The 19966-nt window shown below is 37.8% G+C and overlaps 2 protein-coding genes across 2 annotated transcripts; one reads left to right on the forward strand and one right to left on the reverse strand.

Annotated features, from left to right (window-relative positions):
* Positions 1–1592: 1592 nt before the first annotated feature.
* LOC116195803 (inositol transporter 1) lies at positions 1593–7066 on the reverse strand. Its single transcript, XM_031525163.1, has 6 exons — positions 6143–7066; positions 5559–5629; positions 4864–5199; positions 2947–3054; positions 2640–2825; positions 1593–2516 (listed from the first exon to the last, which is right to left on the reverse strand). The coding sequence occupies exons 1-6, from the start codon at positions 6282–6284 to the stop codon at positions 1848–1850; spliced, it is 1512 nt and encodes a 503-aa protein (XP_031381023.1). The 5' UTR covers positions 6285–7066; the 3' UTR covers positions 1593–1847.
* Positions 7067–10323: 3257 nt separating this feature from the next.
* LOC116193814 (40S ribosomal protein S20-2-like) lies at positions 10324–19218 on the forward strand. Its single transcript, XM_031522564.1, has 4 exons — positions 10324–10393; positions 18643–18738; positions 18829–18942; positions 19076–19218. The coding sequence occupies exons 1-4, from the start codon at positions 10324–10326 to the stop codon at positions 19216–19218; spliced, it is 423 nt and encodes a 140-aa protein (XP_031378424.1).
* Positions 19219–19966: the final 748 nt, after the last annotated feature.

Here is a 19966-nt window from a genome sequence, read left to right on the forward strand (position 1 = left end):
TCACCAGGCGTGCCAGGAAGTTTTTTGGCCTAAATTAGCACAACCTCTCTCTAGCTAACACATGGCGGTGTTGTGTTTGTCGGGCGTGCCAGGGCGCGATCCTAAGAGTGCGTAGGGTGAAACCATTAGCCATCCTCTCCATGCCAGAGCGTAGCGCCACGGCCTCGGAGATTCGCAGGTGTAGTCGGCAGCTAGGTTTTCGAGATAGTGATGGTGATGTTGATCAGGTGATGATGGTTATGAGCTTCATACTATATCGCTAACATGAGGGTAAGACCGCTTTGATCTTTCGAAATGTGCGCGTGTTAAATGGCTCGATATTTGTTGAAAGATGGGCCTGAAGGCCGGCCTTTGTACTTAAGACGGCTTGGAAGCCAACCTTGAGGATAATGATTCATGGCTGAGGCTGGCTTGTGCTGGCCTATGATATGGGTCTCGGCCTGGAAGCCGAAAGGCTGAGCTTCGGCCTGGAAACCTCAACTCGATGGAAGATGCTAGATGTGAATCTCGGCTATTTGGCAAGTTGAAAGATATGAGCCTTAGGCTAAAACCTTCGAATCGATGGAATAGACGGCCCGGAAGCTAGTCCTAAGAGTAATCTAATCACGAATCCCGGAAAATTCGTAGCTCGTGGATCTCGACTTCACAAAGCTGAGAGAAGTTGCACCTAGATCTAAAAACCTAAGCTCGGGTGGAAGCCCGTTCCTTACTAGGAAGCACGAAAAGAGATAGAAGGGATAGGCGCCGAGTGATCGGCGTTGTACAGGAATTAGAGGTGCATGGTATTGAAGTGCGGGAAATATAGATATGTAAGGTGCAATTGCAAGAAAAGGTAAAGATACGAGAAAAGTAAAGGATAAAAGAACGTAAAGATAGATTAAAGATGCGTGTTGTGTTGTTGTGTCGAAGGGGGCATAGATGATACCGAACCGATATATATAGGCTTGACCTATGTAGGAGCTTAAGATACCATAATCAGAAAACATATAATAGAAATAAACCAAATAGAGACTATCACAGAAATTACTTACCCATTTGGAGATATTCTCTCCGCTTATTCCTAATTAATGAAATCAAATCTAAGGAAAGAAAATCAAACCAAATTAGAACTATATTGAGAGAACACTATCGGGGTGATGACTTAGTGATTTCAAGTTTACTCTCATGTGGTTTGAAGACCTCTAGGTCTTGAGTTCGAATCCTTTCGGGATCATATGTTAGAGTGGGCTCTTTTACTCGGGCTCGGGGTCACCTCCAGATTTAGTAAACTATACTATGCCCCTTGTAGCCCTACGTTGATAGGGCCGGTGCAAGGGGCCTGTAGGACAAAGTCTTTCCCAGATTAAATGAATTTTTGAAGTTCCCGCTAATGACAAGTAACAGTAGGATTTGATTTCTTGATTTTGTTAATTCTGAACTTCATTAGTTATTGAATTTTGTTAACCGATAATCGAATAAATAAGGGTTGGATTTAATTTGGCTTATTTGTTAATAGTATTGCACCACTGTTTATTGAATTCGAATTCCAGGCGATCGATATCAAACTTACGCAATGAGGTTCCTCCCGAATACCGAGAAACTCGGGCCCAGCAGAACACAAAGTAAGTCCACTGTCATTTGAAACATCCATTTTTCTCACGCACACGATGCAAGGATGCATATGGATCTCATTCTCTACATCCCAATCCCAAACCATCCCGCATGCCCACAGCAGGCGTAGAAAGTAAAATAATATTCCAGGCTTTTGTGTTGTAAATTGATAATTGCACCCGGAATACCGTCCTTTCGCATAAATACACATGCCCATTATTGATGACGAAAACCAACTATGAACGACAGTTTTACTATCACCCTTGGGACGGGCTACCTTCCTCAAGGAGGCCCTCCCCAGTCTCCCTCGTGTAAGTATTTCCCCAGGCCCTCTCCTTCCAAATTCTCTCTACTTCCTCGAACGTCAGCCCCTTGGTCTCAGGCACGTAGCAGCCCACGAATATGAGGGCAACCACAGCAATGCCACATAGGATTGCAAATGTTGCCCCGGTCCCCAGGGCCTCAGCGATTGAGAGGAATGTCTGGGCCACGATCAAATTCGAAACCCAGTTTACAGTAGCTGACATCCCCCCACAGATTCCCCGGTATGCCTCAGGGTATATCTCAGAGTTCACCGTCCAGGGGACGGGCCCCATCCCAGGGGCAAAGAATGCAATGTACAGTGCCAGGCCCACGATGGCAAGCGGCCCATACACGCCAGTGGAGGAACCTGAGTACGCCTCGGCAAAGAATGAGCCCGAGAGGATCGCGAGGGATACGATCACACCCGACAGGCTCATGAGGGCAAGCTTCTTTCGGCCCATGTGGTCGATCAAGTAGATCCCAACAACGGTCCCAGCTGCATTCAAGGCCGCAATGATGAGGGAGAGCAGGAGCGCCAGCTGGTTGGAAGAGAAACCTGCCATCTGCACAATCGTCGGGCTGTAGTACATCACAGTGTTTATGCCGGTGAACTGCTGGAATGCCTGCAGAAAGTAACATGTAATCTCCTCAAAACCAAGATTTCGCGCTGCTAAAAGCTATTGATGGACTGAATAGTGCTAACTAATTCACGCATAATAAGGTGGGTGGAAAGATCAGAGTCTAACCTGAAGTCCAGCACCAGCTATAAATGCGAGTCTGATTTCCTTGGATTTAAACACGTCCTGATATCGGACATTATTCTTTTTAAGGCGTTCGGCCTCTGACGAAGCAGAGAGATGGTCAATTTCGTCTTCCAATCTATCGAGGGTATAAATTTTAGACATCACAGTAACAGCCTCATCCTTTTTGTTCTATTCACCGCAATTTTAAAATTGTCAGCACATTAAAAAGGTGATCAACACCTTGCTATATGAGATGCTCGATAATTTTAATTATGCAGAAAGGAAAGTAAGGACCTATCCCAGTGTTTACCTTCATGAAAAGCCAACGTGGTGACTCAGGCAGACAAAGCATGAGAGAAAACTGTATGACAGCTGGCACACCTGATACTCCGAGCATCCATCTCCAAGTCCCTGGAACCTGTGAGAATGAAGAAGACATCAAAATATCAAAAACTGCATCATGAAATCAAGAACTGAAACTGAAAACCGCAGTTCAAATGAAAATGGAAAGGCCAAGATCCATTTCCAGACACTCCCAGACCAATGTTAAACAAATTGATCCACGTAGAAAAAGGAGATTCACAGGAAAACCGGATTTTCTAAACAATCAAACATGACTATCTACTGAACATAAGGACTACTGATACAAAATTTGTGTAATGAAATTTTGTAAAGCTGCTTCACCAGATAACTGTAGAGAAAGTTCTTTACGCTTAAAACAAGATTTTTCTCATGTAAAATTATATCTGCAGTGAAAGGCCTAATTTGAAGGTTCCATATCTCAAAATTACATTCTGTGCCACTACAACATTTCTAAGACAGGGTACCAACAAAGTGTAACCTTTGTCAGAACTCAGAAGAACAAGGGGAATTTTTCCATGAGGTTGAAGAACCTGCTTGGGTTGGTACCATAGCTGGAACATGAAAAACAGCGTCAACTAAGCTTGATAAACATAGGTGGGTAAGATGTTCAAAGTAGTAGTGCAAGTCTATTAGTTCAGCAAGGCAAGATATTCCCCGCTTCTGTTTTTGCAAGAATTTGAAAGGAGGCCCATTAACTATAGGATATTAAGTGGGTAAGATGTTCAAAGTAGAAGTACAGTCTATTAGTTCAGCAAAGCAAAATATTCCCTGTCTTCTGTTTTGGCAAGAATTTGGAAGGAGGCCCATTAACTACAGGATATTTGGAAAACAAAGAAATAATCCCCGGTAGGTGCCACCAAATTTGAAGAACACCAACTTAAGTTATCGTTCCAAAACCCATGCTGGACGTATGATGGCTACAACTCCAAAACCATTCACACTGACACAAGATATCTTTACCAGAAATCTTGGGCATATTTATTTTATCTACTTTCTCTCTCATTTTTTTGGATGACTATCTTTTACACATTAAACACCGTCAAAATTATTAAGTGGTTTACAAAAGGCACCGAGTCCAATTAAATTGGTGACTACCTCCCACAGACAGTCTAAACATTTCTAAGATTTCAACCCAGAGAATGGAAAATCTTCTAAGTTTCAGCAACTCTATAGCTATAGCAATATCATTACAAACAAAAGATTTACAGCAACGTCATCACCAGCCACCAGACAAAAAGAAAATAAAAAAATAAGAAGTTTGAGTTGAATGAGCTAAACAATTAATGAAAGGGAAGATAGGCCCCCCAATTGGTTGCTCATGTTTTACGGACATAAAGAGGGAGAGCAACCTCAGATTCTCCAGATTCTATCTTGATATTGATCCTCAAAACTGCACGAAGAGAACCTCTCATGCTGTAAAAGCATAAATAAGATGAATATATCCAGTACAGGCATTGTAACACTAACAATGATCATGTCAGAAGAAGAAAGCTATCACTATCCCCAAAACTGCGGGACCAGAAATACATCTTCAAAATGAAGCTCTTAAAATGCTTTAAATCAACATGAAAATGCACAGGCTGGGTTGGAATAGAGAACAACCCATTAGGCAACAATCTCAACTAACTGTTTTATCAATATTAGAGAGAGTAAATAATGTATTGAATGGAATTCGTCACCAGGTTATATGAGGTCAAATCGAATACGACTGAATTTGAAAATAAAATATTTAACAACAGTTAGCCCATTTCTGTTTGTTTTATCCAATACAGACCAAAGGCATCTGAAGCGTGATATCAATCAAGAATTAGTACAAAAGAATTACTTAAAGCAGCAAAAGACCGAATGACTGGATAAGCCTGACCTCTGTGAAAGCAAGGTTTATGAGGTAGGAAAGAAACTGTCCGCCAGTTATCATTAGCACGTTAGTGCTCACAAGTGCTCCCCTCACTTCTGAAGGTGACGCTTCGGCAATATATACAGGAGCAGTTACAGATGCCACCCCAACTCCGAGACCCACTAGAAGCCGACCCAAAATAAGCACATAAGGATCAGGAGCAGCAGCCATAACAACAGCTCCTACAGCGAAAACCACATCAGAAACAAGGGTGGCTTTCTTACGACCGTGAGCATCATTTATCCAACCCCCTGAGGCAGCTCCAATAATTGCCCCAACCAATGCCATGCTAACAATTGTTTCCTGGCCACATTCACCACATCAATTAGAACTTGTGACTTTTATTTGGGAGTCTGATAGGTTGGAATTGTTAAGAACTTCAGAAAAATAAAAATTTTATCAATTACTTTATAAAGTAAAAGAAGAAGACAGATCAATCCCCAGGACGTAAAGAATGCAGAGATGTCTCCTTATAGCTGATTCAATGAACATATGTTGATTTGCTTGGTTGATTAAGTGACTTATCACTAAATACATCTTCATACATCGACAAGTCGTAAAAAGATAAAAAACTGATAATATTTTTTTAAATCAAACAGACTCCTCACAAAGTACCAGCTAGAATCCCGATAATGTATAAAGGGCTGCTCTAACCTTCTTACCTGCAAAAAGCTACTGCGATTGACTGCCTCAAAATCATCTTTAATGTACAGAAGGGCACCTGATATAACACCTGCAATGAAAGAGCACTCAAATCAAGAATGGAAACACAAGGGAGATGACTTTTTTGTCGGTGGGCAAGGGAGAAGACCCTTTAAGCTTTGCAACTTCAAAGTAGACATAATGTACTAAGTTTTCAACAACGCACCCCTTCTCCAGGAAAGCCTTTTGGGCAAAAATTTTAATCAATATGCAATTCCATAGAAGTAGGTAAAATCAGTTGATTTTTGACATGCGACTAACCACAGGGAGAGGTACAAACACCAGGAATTGGGCATCTGAACTCGCACACGACTCAGCATCTTAGTTCTTCACAAAGACAAAATATCCCCATGATATTGATGCCGCAAATGCATGTTTCTATTATTATTAACTTTACTCTGGAAACTACGAGTTCTTCACACAAATTCATTCATTGTGGTTCAAGCGAAAATGAATTTGCAGTGAATCAAAACTACGTAACAGTCTAACACAAATATCTTTGAAGGAAGAAGGCCAACTTCGCATTTGGCAAATCCAAGTTTACCTGTATCATAGCCAAAAAGCAGTCCACCAATCCCTGCAACCACGGTTAGTCCAAGCACATACGGTTTGCCAAAATATGACATTTTCCTCTCTGGGTACAAATCCAAGTACCCAGAGCTTCCAGGCATCGATCCTAACGTCATTTTCCCTGACCAAAAGTTTCCCTTCTTCCTTTAAATTGTTGCTTCTCGCAATGATGTCAACCCGAATGATAAACGAAGAGCTCAAATTTCCACAGGAAAGCAATCAACTTGCGGCTGACATTTTCTCGATCAAGATAGATTTCTTAGAAAACCAATTCGAGTTACTCGTTCAAGTTCAAACAAAAAAGTCCCCTCAAGACAGAGCCAAGCGGCTGAAATCGACCAACTTCGGTTTGCAGAGTCTATCAACAAGCCACCAATCAGAAGAAACTCCGGCCCGCAACCGAGTTCCACGAAACCCAACTCGATTTAGGTAAGACTTGGCGAACAAACCGACAGGCTCCAGAAAAACCCAAAGAGGAATTCGGATTTGAGAGGGTCCGACCACGGGGAACAGACTAAGAAACAAGACAAGGAAAGGCGATTGTCCCCAGCAGAATTTTACAACTCAATCGACAGCTCACACCTAACTCTTAACAAATAACAACTCCATGTTCATCCGATGAAGGCCTGCCTCCTCAAAACTGGGAGGCAGAGGCCCTAAACATTCGGAATTCAAGCATATATAACAGAAACCTATTGAGAAAAGATTCCTCCTTTCTGGCAGTTGACAGCGGAGATGAATGATCAGGGCATGTAGAGCTTTCTGGGTCCTTTTCCGGGTTGGACGTTATCCACCTTCTCGCCGGGAAAATCGGGGGGAAGGAGGAAGAAATGGGCGAGATCCTCCTTCAAGAAAAGAGACAGGAGAAGAATGAAAGGGGACAGTGGTTTATCAACGAATTACGACACGGTACTATATTAGAAAACGGTTGCCAACCTTAAGAGGGGCAATTTCAATTCAGTCCCTGAACTTTTTGCTTTTCCTTCGACGTTCTCGTTAGTGCACTTGACTCTTTCTTTTATCTGCATCATCCGATCTCTAAAAGTCTTATCGGTCCTGATCAATTTAAGTTCGAGCCGAATCGGCTTATTAAGAGATGAAACTCTCCTAGTTGCGTTTGAGTCTTTTATTTTAAGCGGTTATCAATAATAATTCAAGGATCGATATCAATTTAAATTTATAGGACGGTTAAAAAGGATCAAGTAATGATTAATCTAAATGATCTTAGAAACTTATGTTATACAATGATACGTTCAAAATTGGGTATAAAATGTGACTCCATGTTTCATCAAATTACAAATTCTATAGCACCACAGGCCTCATAAATCTCTATTTCTGATCCAAAATTATAATAATAAAGACATTACAAAGGCCTAATATAGTTGATAAATTACGCTCTATAAGGGTGGACCTTATCTGCAGTGTAAGGTTTTAAAATTTACTAAATTATATCTCGTGATTAAGATTAAGTCAATGCCTGAACAAGAAACAATTTTAGTCAATATACTTAGATCACTTTATACACAAAAAAAAAGATATATTATAAGTAGAAAAATCGGGTCTTAGTAGCGAGTTTAGGTTGGTCGGCCTAAAGTCGTGAAAATGTGTTGCCTATACATTGAATTTGACGATACGTGGTTTTTGATGATTATAGGATGGGAAATCTCGGACTTTTCACATAATATGGAACAAAGTTAATGGTAAGGGAAATGAGGCATAGTGACACATTTATCTCAATCAAGAAGTGATTATTCAAAATTAACTTATTGTTAGTTTGATGCCCTATTTATTTCCAAGTTATTCATAGGCTACTCTATCAGGACTGTTTCTTAATTTTAGGACCCTATCCGATAACAATTGAGTACCCTAAGCCTATATTATATTGGCAACTTGGTGGCTTCTCTTTATTAAATGATAAATGAATAGGGAATATATGTAGAAATAAAAGAGTCGACTAGCATTGTTGGTCAATGAGTCAACTTTAGTTCTTATATTATATAAAAAAGAAGACGAGAATTTTCTGTTAATGATGGGCGATCGTCCAAAAGTTCCAACCTGTAATTCGAGATAAGACCTATGCACGTGTTCACTCCCACAAGTGCCAAAGTCTAGCTCTCGTCCGAGCCCACTCATGCCCTCCGAGCGGCGGCCAGAATGATTTCATAAACTACTGGGGGAGCTGAAGATGAAGAGAGAACGGGGACTAGATTTAGATTATCAAAACAATTTGATTGAGAGGCGAGGGGGGCGGCGCTGGCTTCTGAAGGGGAAGCGACGATCAGCACACCAAATGAGTTGTTCCCATGAACCTGACCCCACATTATATGATTATTATAGTGTGTTTAGTTTTAGAGATGAGTGTGTTTAGTTTTAGAGATGAGTTGAGTTGAATTTTGATTTTAATTGATTTGTAATGATTGTGATGTTGAATTATTAAAAAAAATGTGAAAAAGTAATAAATAATTGAAAACAAGTAATGATTGTATTATTAAATTATAGAAAAAGTAATAAATAATTAAGAGAATTTATTATTAAAAATTGAATTAAATTATTAAAAAATAAAATAAAAATAAAAAAGTAATAATTGTGTTTTTTTTGTATTGTTAATTCTTAGTTGTAGCCACCCGTACTTGCTGACCTGGAGTTCGGATAATTTGCAATAGACAAATCCCGTGAAAATGGCCCCCACCCTGTGCTCGAGGATACAGATGAACGTACCCTACTCGCCCTCTGAGCCTCTAGTATTAGGTGAATGATCGGGATGATTGGGACCTGGGGGACAGGTTTCGGCAAGAGGAAGAATATGACAATAATTTTGGTTAAACAATATATATATCGATAAGTATTGAAAATTTAAATTTGGGTCCTGCTTTGGTTTTATCAATCATATATATATATATATATAAAATATTAAAATTTTAATATGATTCTGTGTCACTATGATATGTTTAATATTTTAGTTCAAATATTTACAATCCGTTTGATTTCAGAGTTAAAGTTTTGAATTTGTAACTGTGATTTTGATTGTGGAAAATGACAAATAAAAATTAGCCGTTGTGAACCTCACCTGTTTTGATTGTGTAGATAATTAATTATAATGAGATTGTATGTTTTATAATTTATGGGGCCCATCTGTTTGACTTGGGAATAGTGTGTTTCGTTGTGTAATGTGTTAAGTTAAAGTTAAAATTAAAATTTTGAAATTGAACTTTGAAATCAAACAAGTTATTAGTGTTTTAATTAAAGTGCTTAGTACTTTTACCATTTTTGATGAATTATAGAAAATAATAAACACTTTAATCAAATGTAAAATACTTAAGTTGAAAGCAGAAGTAAAAAAACTTGTAGTAATCACGATTACTAAAAATACTAAACATTTGAACTAAAGTATTAAATACTTGAACTGAAAGTACTAAACGTATCACGATGAAACAGAGTCATGTTAGCAAAACCCTTATGAAGTAATGTTTCACCAATATGTATATATATATATATATATAAATAAAGTAATGTTTGATTTATGATGTTAGTCCCTCACCTAGTCAGTCATCCAAGTTGCGACATATGTAAATCCAAGTGTATAAATTTGTAAAAAAAAAAAAAGAAGATTCATTTGAATAAATCCTCTTCCTTCTATTCGGCACATGCCAAATGTGTCTCTCTAGGATTATGCTCCTACTTTCTGTGATAATTATACGTTAAATATTCTAACAAAATGCGGGATGTTGGGATCTAAACCAACCGATTTCCCAATGGAGTAGCAACTTCGTTTATCTTCCGACTCAAGTTCTCCAATCTCTGATCTAGAGTAGTGTTGACGCTTGGTCTGTTGATTAATCTATTTGATGATAACCTGACCAGAGTTGTGCTACTCAGTTCATATCTTATTTCAGTTCATGCAGGATCCGCGACAACGACATTGGGATGCAGCAATAAGGGTATTTTGATACCTCAAGAATACTCACGGTCAATGCATTTACTAAAGCCTTCTTCACTCCAGCTCGTGCTTACTGTGATTCAGATTGGGCGAGTTGTCCAATGATTCGTCGCTCCTTGACAGGTTGCTTTATCACTTTGGGTGGTTGCCCTATTTTTTGGAGAGCGAAGAAGCAAACGAACATCTCTAGATTATCAGCTGAGGCGAAATATAAATCGATGGCATCGACCAGTGAGTTATTATGGTTGAGAAATCTGCTTAATTCGCTACATTCATCATTTGGAGCTTGTGAGTTATATTATGACAACACTCCATATCGCAACGAATTTGGTGTTCCATGAGCGCACTAAGCATATTGAGATCGAATGTCATTTTATTTAGGAGCACTTGCAGTCCAGATCCATTATGTGCCTACTCAATTACCGTTGGCAGAAATATTCACCAAGGCACTTGGCAAGGATCGATTTCAATTTCTCCTTCGCAAGTTGGGCGTTCACGACCTTCACGCTCCAAATTGAGGGGAGTATTAAGGGAACAAACATCCCTGATTTGTCATTATCGGATGTATTGATCGAGATCTTCTCTTTAGCTGTACATATTATTTCGTTGCGTTCATATTAATTCCTTTCCTACTATGTATTCTTTTCCTTTTTTCTCTCTTGCTATCGATGTATATACATGGTTCCTTGTACAATTGAGAGGTTGAGACAATGAATGTGAATTATTTAGTCTCCAAATTTTATATGGTATCAGAGCAGGTTAGGCTTCTGCGTGCATGTATAGGAACTCACACCACGTTAGGCCAAAATGTGGAACTTGTGGCCAATGAAGTCCGAGTCCGAAAGTTGAAGCCCAACTTGTAGTTGGTTTGACCCCCCTCGCCCGAATGTGGAAGCGGAAGCCCTCCTTCAGATTGTTAAAGCCCGAGTCGGGAAGAGAAGAGATTCCGGCTCAAGGTAAGTTGTTGAGGGCGGGTATTTAAGTGTTCACGTGGCACGTGTAGGTAAATGTTGAAAAAGACCACACAATGCCACGTGAGGGTGGGTGTTGAGAGAGATTGTCCCACATGAAAAAATTAAAAAGAAATCCATGATTTTATAAGAGATTGGGTACCATAACATATTGGCTTGAGTTTTCAGATTGGAGATTGACCCAATAGCTTATATTTCCAATGGAATTTTACAAAAATAAAGCGGGTGCTTTCATAGGTAATAAGGAAGAGTTTTTTATGCTTAGTTAGGGTTAAGAAATTCATCTATCAGTGAAGGGTGAAAGTTTTTGTTTGATTTAGTTTAAATTAGAGGGACCTTAGTGGAACAAAAAGAAAAAAAGATGGCGAGAGGTGGAAAGAAGATCGAAGGATAGATTGAAGGATTTGCTTATTCAGACGAAATATTTATATGTTCACGGACATTTATATATTTACTGTAAATACTCATATTATATACACTAATAAAATTTTCAGAATGAATAACGAAAAATTATAAAGGGCATTTGTATAAAGTAATAGCGTAAGAGTTAAAATTTGTCTGAATTCATTAATAAAACAATGGGTTAAAATTAAGTTAGTCTAGTCGCATCGAGTAAATTCCAAATGCAGCCCATAATACATGAAAGGGAGTCAAACCGGTCTTCATATATTGAATTGAAAGGATAGAGATTAATAATTTTATAATAATATGTTTAGATATATCATATGAGCAAAAAGGAAATTATAAAATCAAGAAACACTCTTTTGGGACATGTACTGTTACTATGGTTATATGTACTTTTACAATAAAAGATAAAAGGTCGGTTATGGATAATTATTTTCTTTGGGATGGAATGGTATAAGCGAGTTTTGTTAACTCTATGAAAATAAAGTTATTCGGTACTTTTCTCGGGTTTATAAGAAGTTAGTTTGTCCAGTTTAGGTTAGTTTTAGTAGGTTTATAGTTTAATTTACATTCATTTGCACTTTGATAGGATTTTAGAGTATTAAGTGGTTTTCGGTTTGTTTTTAGGTATTTTAGGACTTAGTTTATGAATCGAACTTTTGCAGTCCCTAAATTTTTTATTTCTTTGGACAGGTTAAATTGGATCTAAATTGGTGCAAATTGTATATGCTTTGAAAGATCATTGAGTTAAGAGCGCAATGGTTCAAACGGTTTGTCAATTGGAACTCGGACAAAGAAGATATGACCGAAAGAAGTTCAGCGAGCGACCTGATTTAGACAGCTCCAACCGCGAAAACGAAGGGCCACAACCCTCCAGATCTATTAAATCCGACCCTATAATGCTTTGTTCAAGATTTTTGTCTAGGATTCTAAGATGAGACTATTTTTGGGGAGATATTTAAAGTATTTTTAATTAGATGGTTAAAGTATTTTTGGAGATAGGAGAATCTAATTAGGATGGTTAAAAATTAGGAAACTACACATCTTTTGGTCAAGGAGATCTTTAGAGATTTTGTTAGGGATTGTTTTCCACGTTTTTAACCTAAGAAATTAGGGCTCGACGTTCACTCGCGAAGAAAGGGAGAGGCTTGGGCTTGGGAGCAAGAAGAGGTGGAGATTGAGATCGTACGACCGTGGCTTTAGTTGGAGAACCGGCTACATCATTCTTTCTCATTTCTCTCCCAATATTAGTTGTCATGTTTATATTTTCTTCTAGGGATTCAATGTTTATTGTCACGATCATGAATTAAACTTCTTTTTATGGGGTTTCAATGGAATCTAGTACTTTTATATAGAATTGTGATTTCTCTTTTCTATGCCTATTGAATTCAATTGGATTGCTTATCTTATATTTAATGCTTTCAATTGATTGGCCACCAGTTGAATTCATCGGGAAATCTAGATGAGCTCGGAGGATTCTAGGTTAAGCCGTGGATAGGATAGCCTAAGATTAGTTTGAGTTGGAAAACCGACTAATTCGTACGAGGGATAGGAATATACCCGAATGCCTTAGGTAGCTAATTAGGGTTGATGATTAATGGGTTCCCACTTATTAATTGCCTAGGAATAGAGTAGTTAATTCGATACAAGGAATAGAAGTTTCTGCAGTGCTCAGAAGAAGCGTAAAAAGAATATATAATCCTAGATTAGTAATTCTGGAATAATAGAGAGAGAATAATCGATTTTGTATAAGGTAATAGGGGAAACTGATAGTTCTAGATTGATATCCATTGATTTTACTTGTATTTACTTTGTTGCTTAAGTTTAATTTTTAGATTTAGTTTAATCCACTTGTCAAAAATTGATCGTCTGGATAAAACATAGTTGTGACAGTTTTGGTACTTAGTGAGGTCTAGATCAGTATCTGAGGGACGATATTCTTATTCATTCTATATTACTTGTTCGATAACGTGTACTTGTGTTGATCTATTTTTATCGCAACGAGTTTATTAAAATTTCTTTTGACCTTGCAGTTCTTGAGGCATTTTAAAATTCAAAGTTGATGATGTAAGTCAGAGAATTATGTATACTAAGGTGATACATGGAGAAATGAAAAGTAATACTTAGAGGAACAAAGTTTATTCATGTAGAGGCAAAGTCTCCTCCCAATATATCATATTAATATTAGATAAGGGCGAATTCCAAAAGTAAAAAGATAACATGCATTTAATCTCGGGTTTCCTTTAAAATAATAAATGAAAGATTATTGTTGGGATCGGATTTTCGGCTTGACCCGGATAGGTCTATGGGACCTGACGATGGTCCACTAATCTCGATAAAGCCCAATGAAGGTTAGCAGAGCTCGGCTCGCTAAATGCTACACAGGCTGGAGTCCATTAGGTAACATGGGCTAAAAAAAGCCGATTAGCGAAGCCAAACAGTGTAGAGCCAATTCCAACGAAGCTTATTGTAAGTACGAGTTACACGGGCTCAAGTATATCAGATGAAGCCCAATGATTGAATTGAGTGGATTACACATTTTCAAGTAGTCTTCGATCAATTACATATTAATCAATATTTGATTGATTGGTCTGAGGTTATCGACAAAAAAGATTTGCCTAAATCACTTTGTTTTGTTTTGTCCAAGTTACTTCTCTTTTTGTCCAAGTTTCTTCTTGTTTTTTTTTGTCTAACTCACTTCCTTTTTTCATAGTGAATTTTGGGAATATCCCTATTCATAGGTTTGATATCCAGATCTATGAATGGAAAGGCTCTAATGATCAACTTTGCAATCAGTTGTTAGAATCGATAGGTCTAGTCAAGTAATCCCATATATCCTTCTTATTTTAAAGAAATATGATGACTAGGTAAATCTTGGAATATCTCTGAAGGTGATAATGTAATATATTTTACAAGCCAAAAAGTTTCAATAGCCGGCAAGCTTCAATGAAGGAGATTTAGTGTGAATTCATCTTCGAAAGGAGCGATTTCCCCCGGTCGGTTAGGGAAACTCAAACAGAGAGCTTTTGGCCCTTTTTGAGTTCTAAAAAGGGTGGGTGACAATGCATACGAGGTTGAGTTACTGGGAGATTATGGGGTTTTAGCGACTTTTTAACGTTTCTGACTTATCACCATACATCGGAGAAGATGAGAAGTTTGACTTGAGGGCAAGTCCCTCCCAACTAGGAGAGAATTGATGGAGATCTGGTCCGAAGTTTGTCCCTTCAGAATTATGCATTTGGTTTCGGAGTTAAAGTAATTTTGATTTTGATTGTGGAAAAGGACAAATGAGATGAGATTATAAATTTGACTTGGGAAATGTGTGTTTTTGTTGTGTAGTGTGTTGAGTTAAAGTTAAAGTTAAAATTTTAGACTTGGAAAATGTGTATTTTTGTTGTGTAGTGTGTTGAGTTAAATTTAAAATTGAAATTTTTGTGATTTTAACTCTGAAACCAAACAGAGTTGATAAACAGGTTTCCATTCAGTATTCTGCGGTGTTCATTTTGGTTCGAAGTCCAATCCCCAGATTCGGAGCTCATAAGTCAAGGGGTCATTTGTCCGGAAATTACGAAGCCATCCGATCATTAAAAAATGCAAAATTATATATTCCGTGAAATCTTTGGAAGATTAGTTCCTAATACAACAAATCGTGCATGATTTGGAGTTTTTCAGAAGAAGTTATGGCCAATTTAGTTCGACATGCGCAACAGAATCCGAGAAGACAAATTCGAGAATTCTAGAGAATTTGACTTCCAATAGAAACTTGTATTGTCATTAAATGTGTACTCTGGGGAAGATGAAGGTGGCTGAATCCAACTAGTATAAATGGGTATCTTGGTGCTGGATGAAGGCAGACTTGAATTATCTAATATAGTATCATTGTAACTCAAGATTGAGTTCTTTATCTCTCTTGACTCTTTTTTTTTGGCTGAATAATGTAATTTTATTAATAATTAGAAGTGTTTACAGTGGGGCCTAGATATATGTCTGGATACCCTTTACAAGTACAAAGTGAGTAAGAATTTGACAGTGAGCCGAATTGGTCGAGGTCATGGGAAGAGATTTATCCGTCCTAAGGATCCTGGAACATAACCAGTCCGAGAAAAGTTTAAGAATGTTAGTTATATCAAAGACTATGTTCCAAATCTCCCACGGCGAGTTTTTTGGGTATGAAATGGCGTCAACTAATATCAAAGCGTCGCAGTGTAGCTATATCTTCTTCACTCCCCTTTCTGCAGCGATGTTTAAGGCTAGGAGGGCTGCTCATGCCTCTGTTTTAAGTGGTTTGTTTTCGTGCGTGATTTGGACCCATGATAGCTCTGATGGGTTATTTGGATGATGAAGAACTCCTGAAAGGCATGATCTGTTAATGTTCCAATATGCATCTGTACTTATGATGGTCCAATCAGGTCATGTGGGCTCCCGCGCGGCTTCAAGTTGCAGAGATGGCGCACGTGAGCTTTCCTCTTGTTGCGTCTTGTTGCTTCTACTCCTTTTGTGCTATCCGAACGACCTTTTGATTTTCTTGATGGTTTCTTGGAGATTTGATATTTTACCTGCATGCAAGACATCATTTCGTGAGTTCCGCAGTTGGTAGAGAGTGATTGTTGCATACAAAGAAAACATGGTCTTATCAGAAGCATTTGTCAATAAATTATTTAGAGGGCAAGCAACGAAATTTATAAGATCCTTTGGGCTAGTAGATGGGATAAAACTTGATTGGATTCCTCATGACTTAGCTTCTCTTTGGTGGATTCCTAAGAGATCTTAGTCATATTCTTGTTGCTCTTGGGGGCCTGGCTCTTTTCTCTCTGATCCTTCTGCCATCATATTATTATTATTATTATTATAATATTTCAAGAGATATTTATTGATGAAAAGGTGTATTTAGAAAGAGGCAATTAGTGTATAATGACCTTTAATCTTCATGAAAATGTTCATGCAATTATATTTTACAGGGTTATATTTGAAGAGATACTTGGAGGATATAAATAAGTAAAGATTTTTTCATTTTTATATTTATTTATTGATTAAAATGTGTATCTAAAAAGAGACGATTAGTGTAAGAGGACTTAATCTATATGAAAAGGTAGATGCAGTTTTTTGTTATAACATTCTATTGGAAGAGATATTTGGTGGGATATATGCATGCTTTTCCAAGTTTGAAGGGCATATGGAAAAGTAAATGTGAAAAAAATACAAAGTACTCTTTTATATATGTAATATAAGTATTATTATTATTATGTGTCTTCTTATATTATAGGCGAACAACGTGTGTAAATAAATTTTACTTTTCAAGAAATTAATGAAAAAAGGCCTTCGAATAGAAAGAAGCTTCTAATCGGGCTGCATAGGGCTCAGTTCATGAATGTGATGAAACATGTTTAATTAAGTTACCAAATCGTGGCCTCGAGCATATCCACCATGAGCCTTTCCTCTTTTGAACCTCGCCCTTGACTGTAAGGCTATGCCATCATAAGGTGATGCTTAATGAAGAATCTTAACAACGTCCGTGAATGATAAATCATAGATCGAACTGCCGAATCCGAAAAATTGGGTGCATGCTATCATGCATGCTGAGTTAGTGGGGACAAAAGGAAAAGTAATTTTGCCGAGTTAAGGGGTGAATATGAGTAATTTCATAAAAATGAAAGAAAAATTTATAATTTTTCATATCATATCAAAATTTTAGGAGTTAGTTCAAGCGGTTCGACGGATGTTCTCCTTATGCAAGGTATCGAGTTCAAGTCTTGTGAATGAAGAAAATGTGAAAGAGTTTTGCCCCTTAATAGACAGACTGGCCTCGAACTATATTAGTCAGAACTCGTTGAACTTCCGGACATCAAGGTAAACACCAAAATATAAATTTTAAGGAGGCCACTGCCACCTCAACCCCCTTGGTCTATCCCTGCCATTAGGTTGTCAAATGAGAGCGTTCGTCACTGAACTACGCCATCTTTACTTTTGCGCTTAAGAAAATATATAACAAAGTTGGTCGGTCATCAATATATACAAATAGTGTTTGTAATATTTGCTTATCATAAGAACTTTCTTTATTTATTCTCAATCATCATATCATCGTACTATTAGACAATTTTCCTCCATTTATAAATGCTTTCGATAATTTTAGGAATTATATCTTCTGGGATGATACCCCATTTTCACATATAATTGGATAATTGAGCAATATTATGAGGCCACGTCACTATTGAATTTTATATATTCAATATATAATAATAAAATTAAAACTAAAAAAAAGAATTAAATTAAAGATTATTATTGACATTTGAAAAGGGCCCTTTTCTCTTTCTCGTCGTTCCCGCTTTATACTTGAAGTCAACCCATGCATGGCTACTGGCTAGAAATTGGGCATCGCTTCGCCTCGATATTATTTGGCTAATAAAAAATATTGAAAATAATATACAAAAGTTAGAATGGTTTGGGCCCCTGATTATTTTGATTAACCAAATATGCGGTGTTGCTCATTCAACAAATAAATCTTGCCGCGGTCATCACACGTACGTACCGGCTATAATTTTCAATGAGGGTCATATGTCATAAATTTCGTTATCTCAATAGCTCTAATCTGCATTTATGCGTGGGCATAGCATCCGATACACCACTTAACACAATAAAATTACAATATTACCACTGTACAAATTTAACCTATAAGGCTATACCTGAGCCTTCAAACTATATATAATATCACAAAAAAACGTAAAATATTCCTCGAACTTTTTCAAAGTATCTCCACCGTATAAGCCGTAATTGCCTTCATCCTGGGACGAATGGTCGTGAACAATTTTCAATAAGTCGCACTTTGGTTTGCTTCTTGTGGAACTTGTATCGATTTTTTGGAGTATTGACAAATCGTACTACACTTATATCTAAATCATTGTATGTGCTTAACTTCGTGGACTACTGTTAAAAAGATTGTAGAAGTTCTACAATTCTTGTTCTTCACGTAGGTTTTGTCAGTACGGTTACGATCAAGCTGGCTGGTTATTCAAGTGTTAATATTGATGATGTTGTGTCTTTTTTCCAGAAGAAAACACAGAAAGCGACTTTGATTATATCTTGTTTCTGGGGGTTGATGGGATTTTGATTATTAACAATTAAAGAGGAAAGGAATGGACACCGACTCTCAGCACGACTCCCGAGTGAAGCCGAAGAAGGCCGGTCTGGAAGAGCCGCAGCAGAAGACTCACCGGATTAGGATCACTCTCACTTCCAAGGATGTTGAATTCCTTGACAAAGGTCCAATTCAGTTCAATCTGATAACATGTGATGTATAATCTTATATTCGATGATCTCAAATTCCTCTCTCTCTATTCTTTATTCGAATAGTTTGTTTGGAACTGGTCCGAGGTGCCAAGGCAAGGGGGGTCCCATTGAAGGGACCAGTGAGAATGCCCGTCAAGGTTCTTGAAGTTACCACCAGGAAGTCACCCTGTGGCGAAGGTATGGTTAGTTCTTAAGTTGTATAGATCAATACCACCGACTGCTCGTCTTCCACGTTCATGGCCTGGATTGGCGAGTCCCTATAGCATTTATTCTGCTAAATGGTCCACTGGTGGTGCTGTTCTTTTTGTAGGAACGAACACATTGGACAGGCTCAAGCTTCGGATCCACAAGTGGGTGATTGATCTCTTCAGCATGCCAGAGGTGGTCAAGCAAATTACGGCAATAAACATCAAGCCTGGTGTGCACGTCGAAGTAATCATAGCGGACTATTAACCGCACCAAGAGATCCCTTTCCGCATTTCCGTTCCTTAATGAGCTCAATGAAAGGCTAGCTATTAGGGATTTGGAGTAGCAAAGCGATTTTCAATTCTGAAATCTCGTTGCCGTCCACACATGTTCAAGGACATATCTCATGGGCCAGCTGCTACTATGGTATATGAAACGGAAACGGAATGGCACGAATCAAAAGTATGCTAATAAGATAAGAATATCGTGAATTGCACTTTATATATTTTACTCCGTTCTATCATACCAAATTAGGCAATAATGTTTCTAGTCGTTCCCTTGACACGATACTTTTTTATTGCATTATTGCCCTAATTCAAAAAAAGAACTTTCCTTAGCGATATGCTTGAGTTGCTTTGCAATTAAATTTCATAGACTCCGAACGAAATGTTAAGAAAAACATGAATTAGAGTCTATGAATTTCTTGAGGATCATGGTGTTTATTCCCTTGAATAAAATTTTGGATTCAAGTCTTGTGAATGAAGAAAATCCATGATTGGAAGTGCTTTACGTCGGATATTAAAATCCACATTGAAAAAAAATGTATCTACAAACATATACAGTGAGCATTTTTTTTTTAAGAAATAGTGGGACTTTCAGGATATATTCCGACTTAATCGGAAAATACATACAACTATCCGCGAGAGCACGCTGGTATAGATGTGCTCCATGTTTCCAGAAGAAATAAGACATTATTAAAGTGCCTTTAAAAACTCTGGAAATGATATGTATAGAT

Source organism: Punica granatum, chromosome 2, assembly GCF_007655135.1.
Source record: "Punica granatum isolate Tunisia-2019 chromosome 2, ASM765513v2, whole genome shotgun sequence".
Lineage (NCBI taxonomy): Eukaryota > Viridiplantae > Streptophyta > Magnoliopsida > Myrtales > Lythraceae > Punica > Punica granatum.

Excerpts from the sequence above, each read along its gene's own strand:
- LOC116195803 (XM_031525163.1), bottom strand. The coding sequence starts at position 6,284 with ATGACGTTAGGATCGATGCCTGGAAGCTCTGGGTACTTGGATTTGTAC. Across the intron at positions 5,200-5,558 it reads ATCGCAGTAGCTTTTTGCAG|GAAACAATTGTTAGCATGGC; the intron begins GTAAGAAGGTTA and ends GAATGTGGCCAG. Across the intron at positions 2,517-2,639 it reads TAGCTGGTGCTGGACTTCAG|GCATTCCAGCAGTTCACCGG; the intron begins GTTAGACTCTGA and ends TACTTTCTGCAG.
- LOC116193814 (XM_031522564.1), top strand. The coding sequence starts at position 10,324 with ATGGCATCGACCAGTGAGTTATTATGGTTGAGAAATCTGCTTAATTCG. Across the intron at positions 10,394-18,642 it reads ACATTCATCATTTGGAGCTT|TGAAGCCGAAGAAGGCCGGT; the intron begins GTGAGTTATATT and ends ACGACTCCCGAG. Across the intron at positions 18,739-18,828 it reads TGTTGAATTCCTTGACAAAG|TTTGTTTGGAACTGGTCCGA; the intron begins GTCCAATTCAGT and ends TTATTCGAATAG.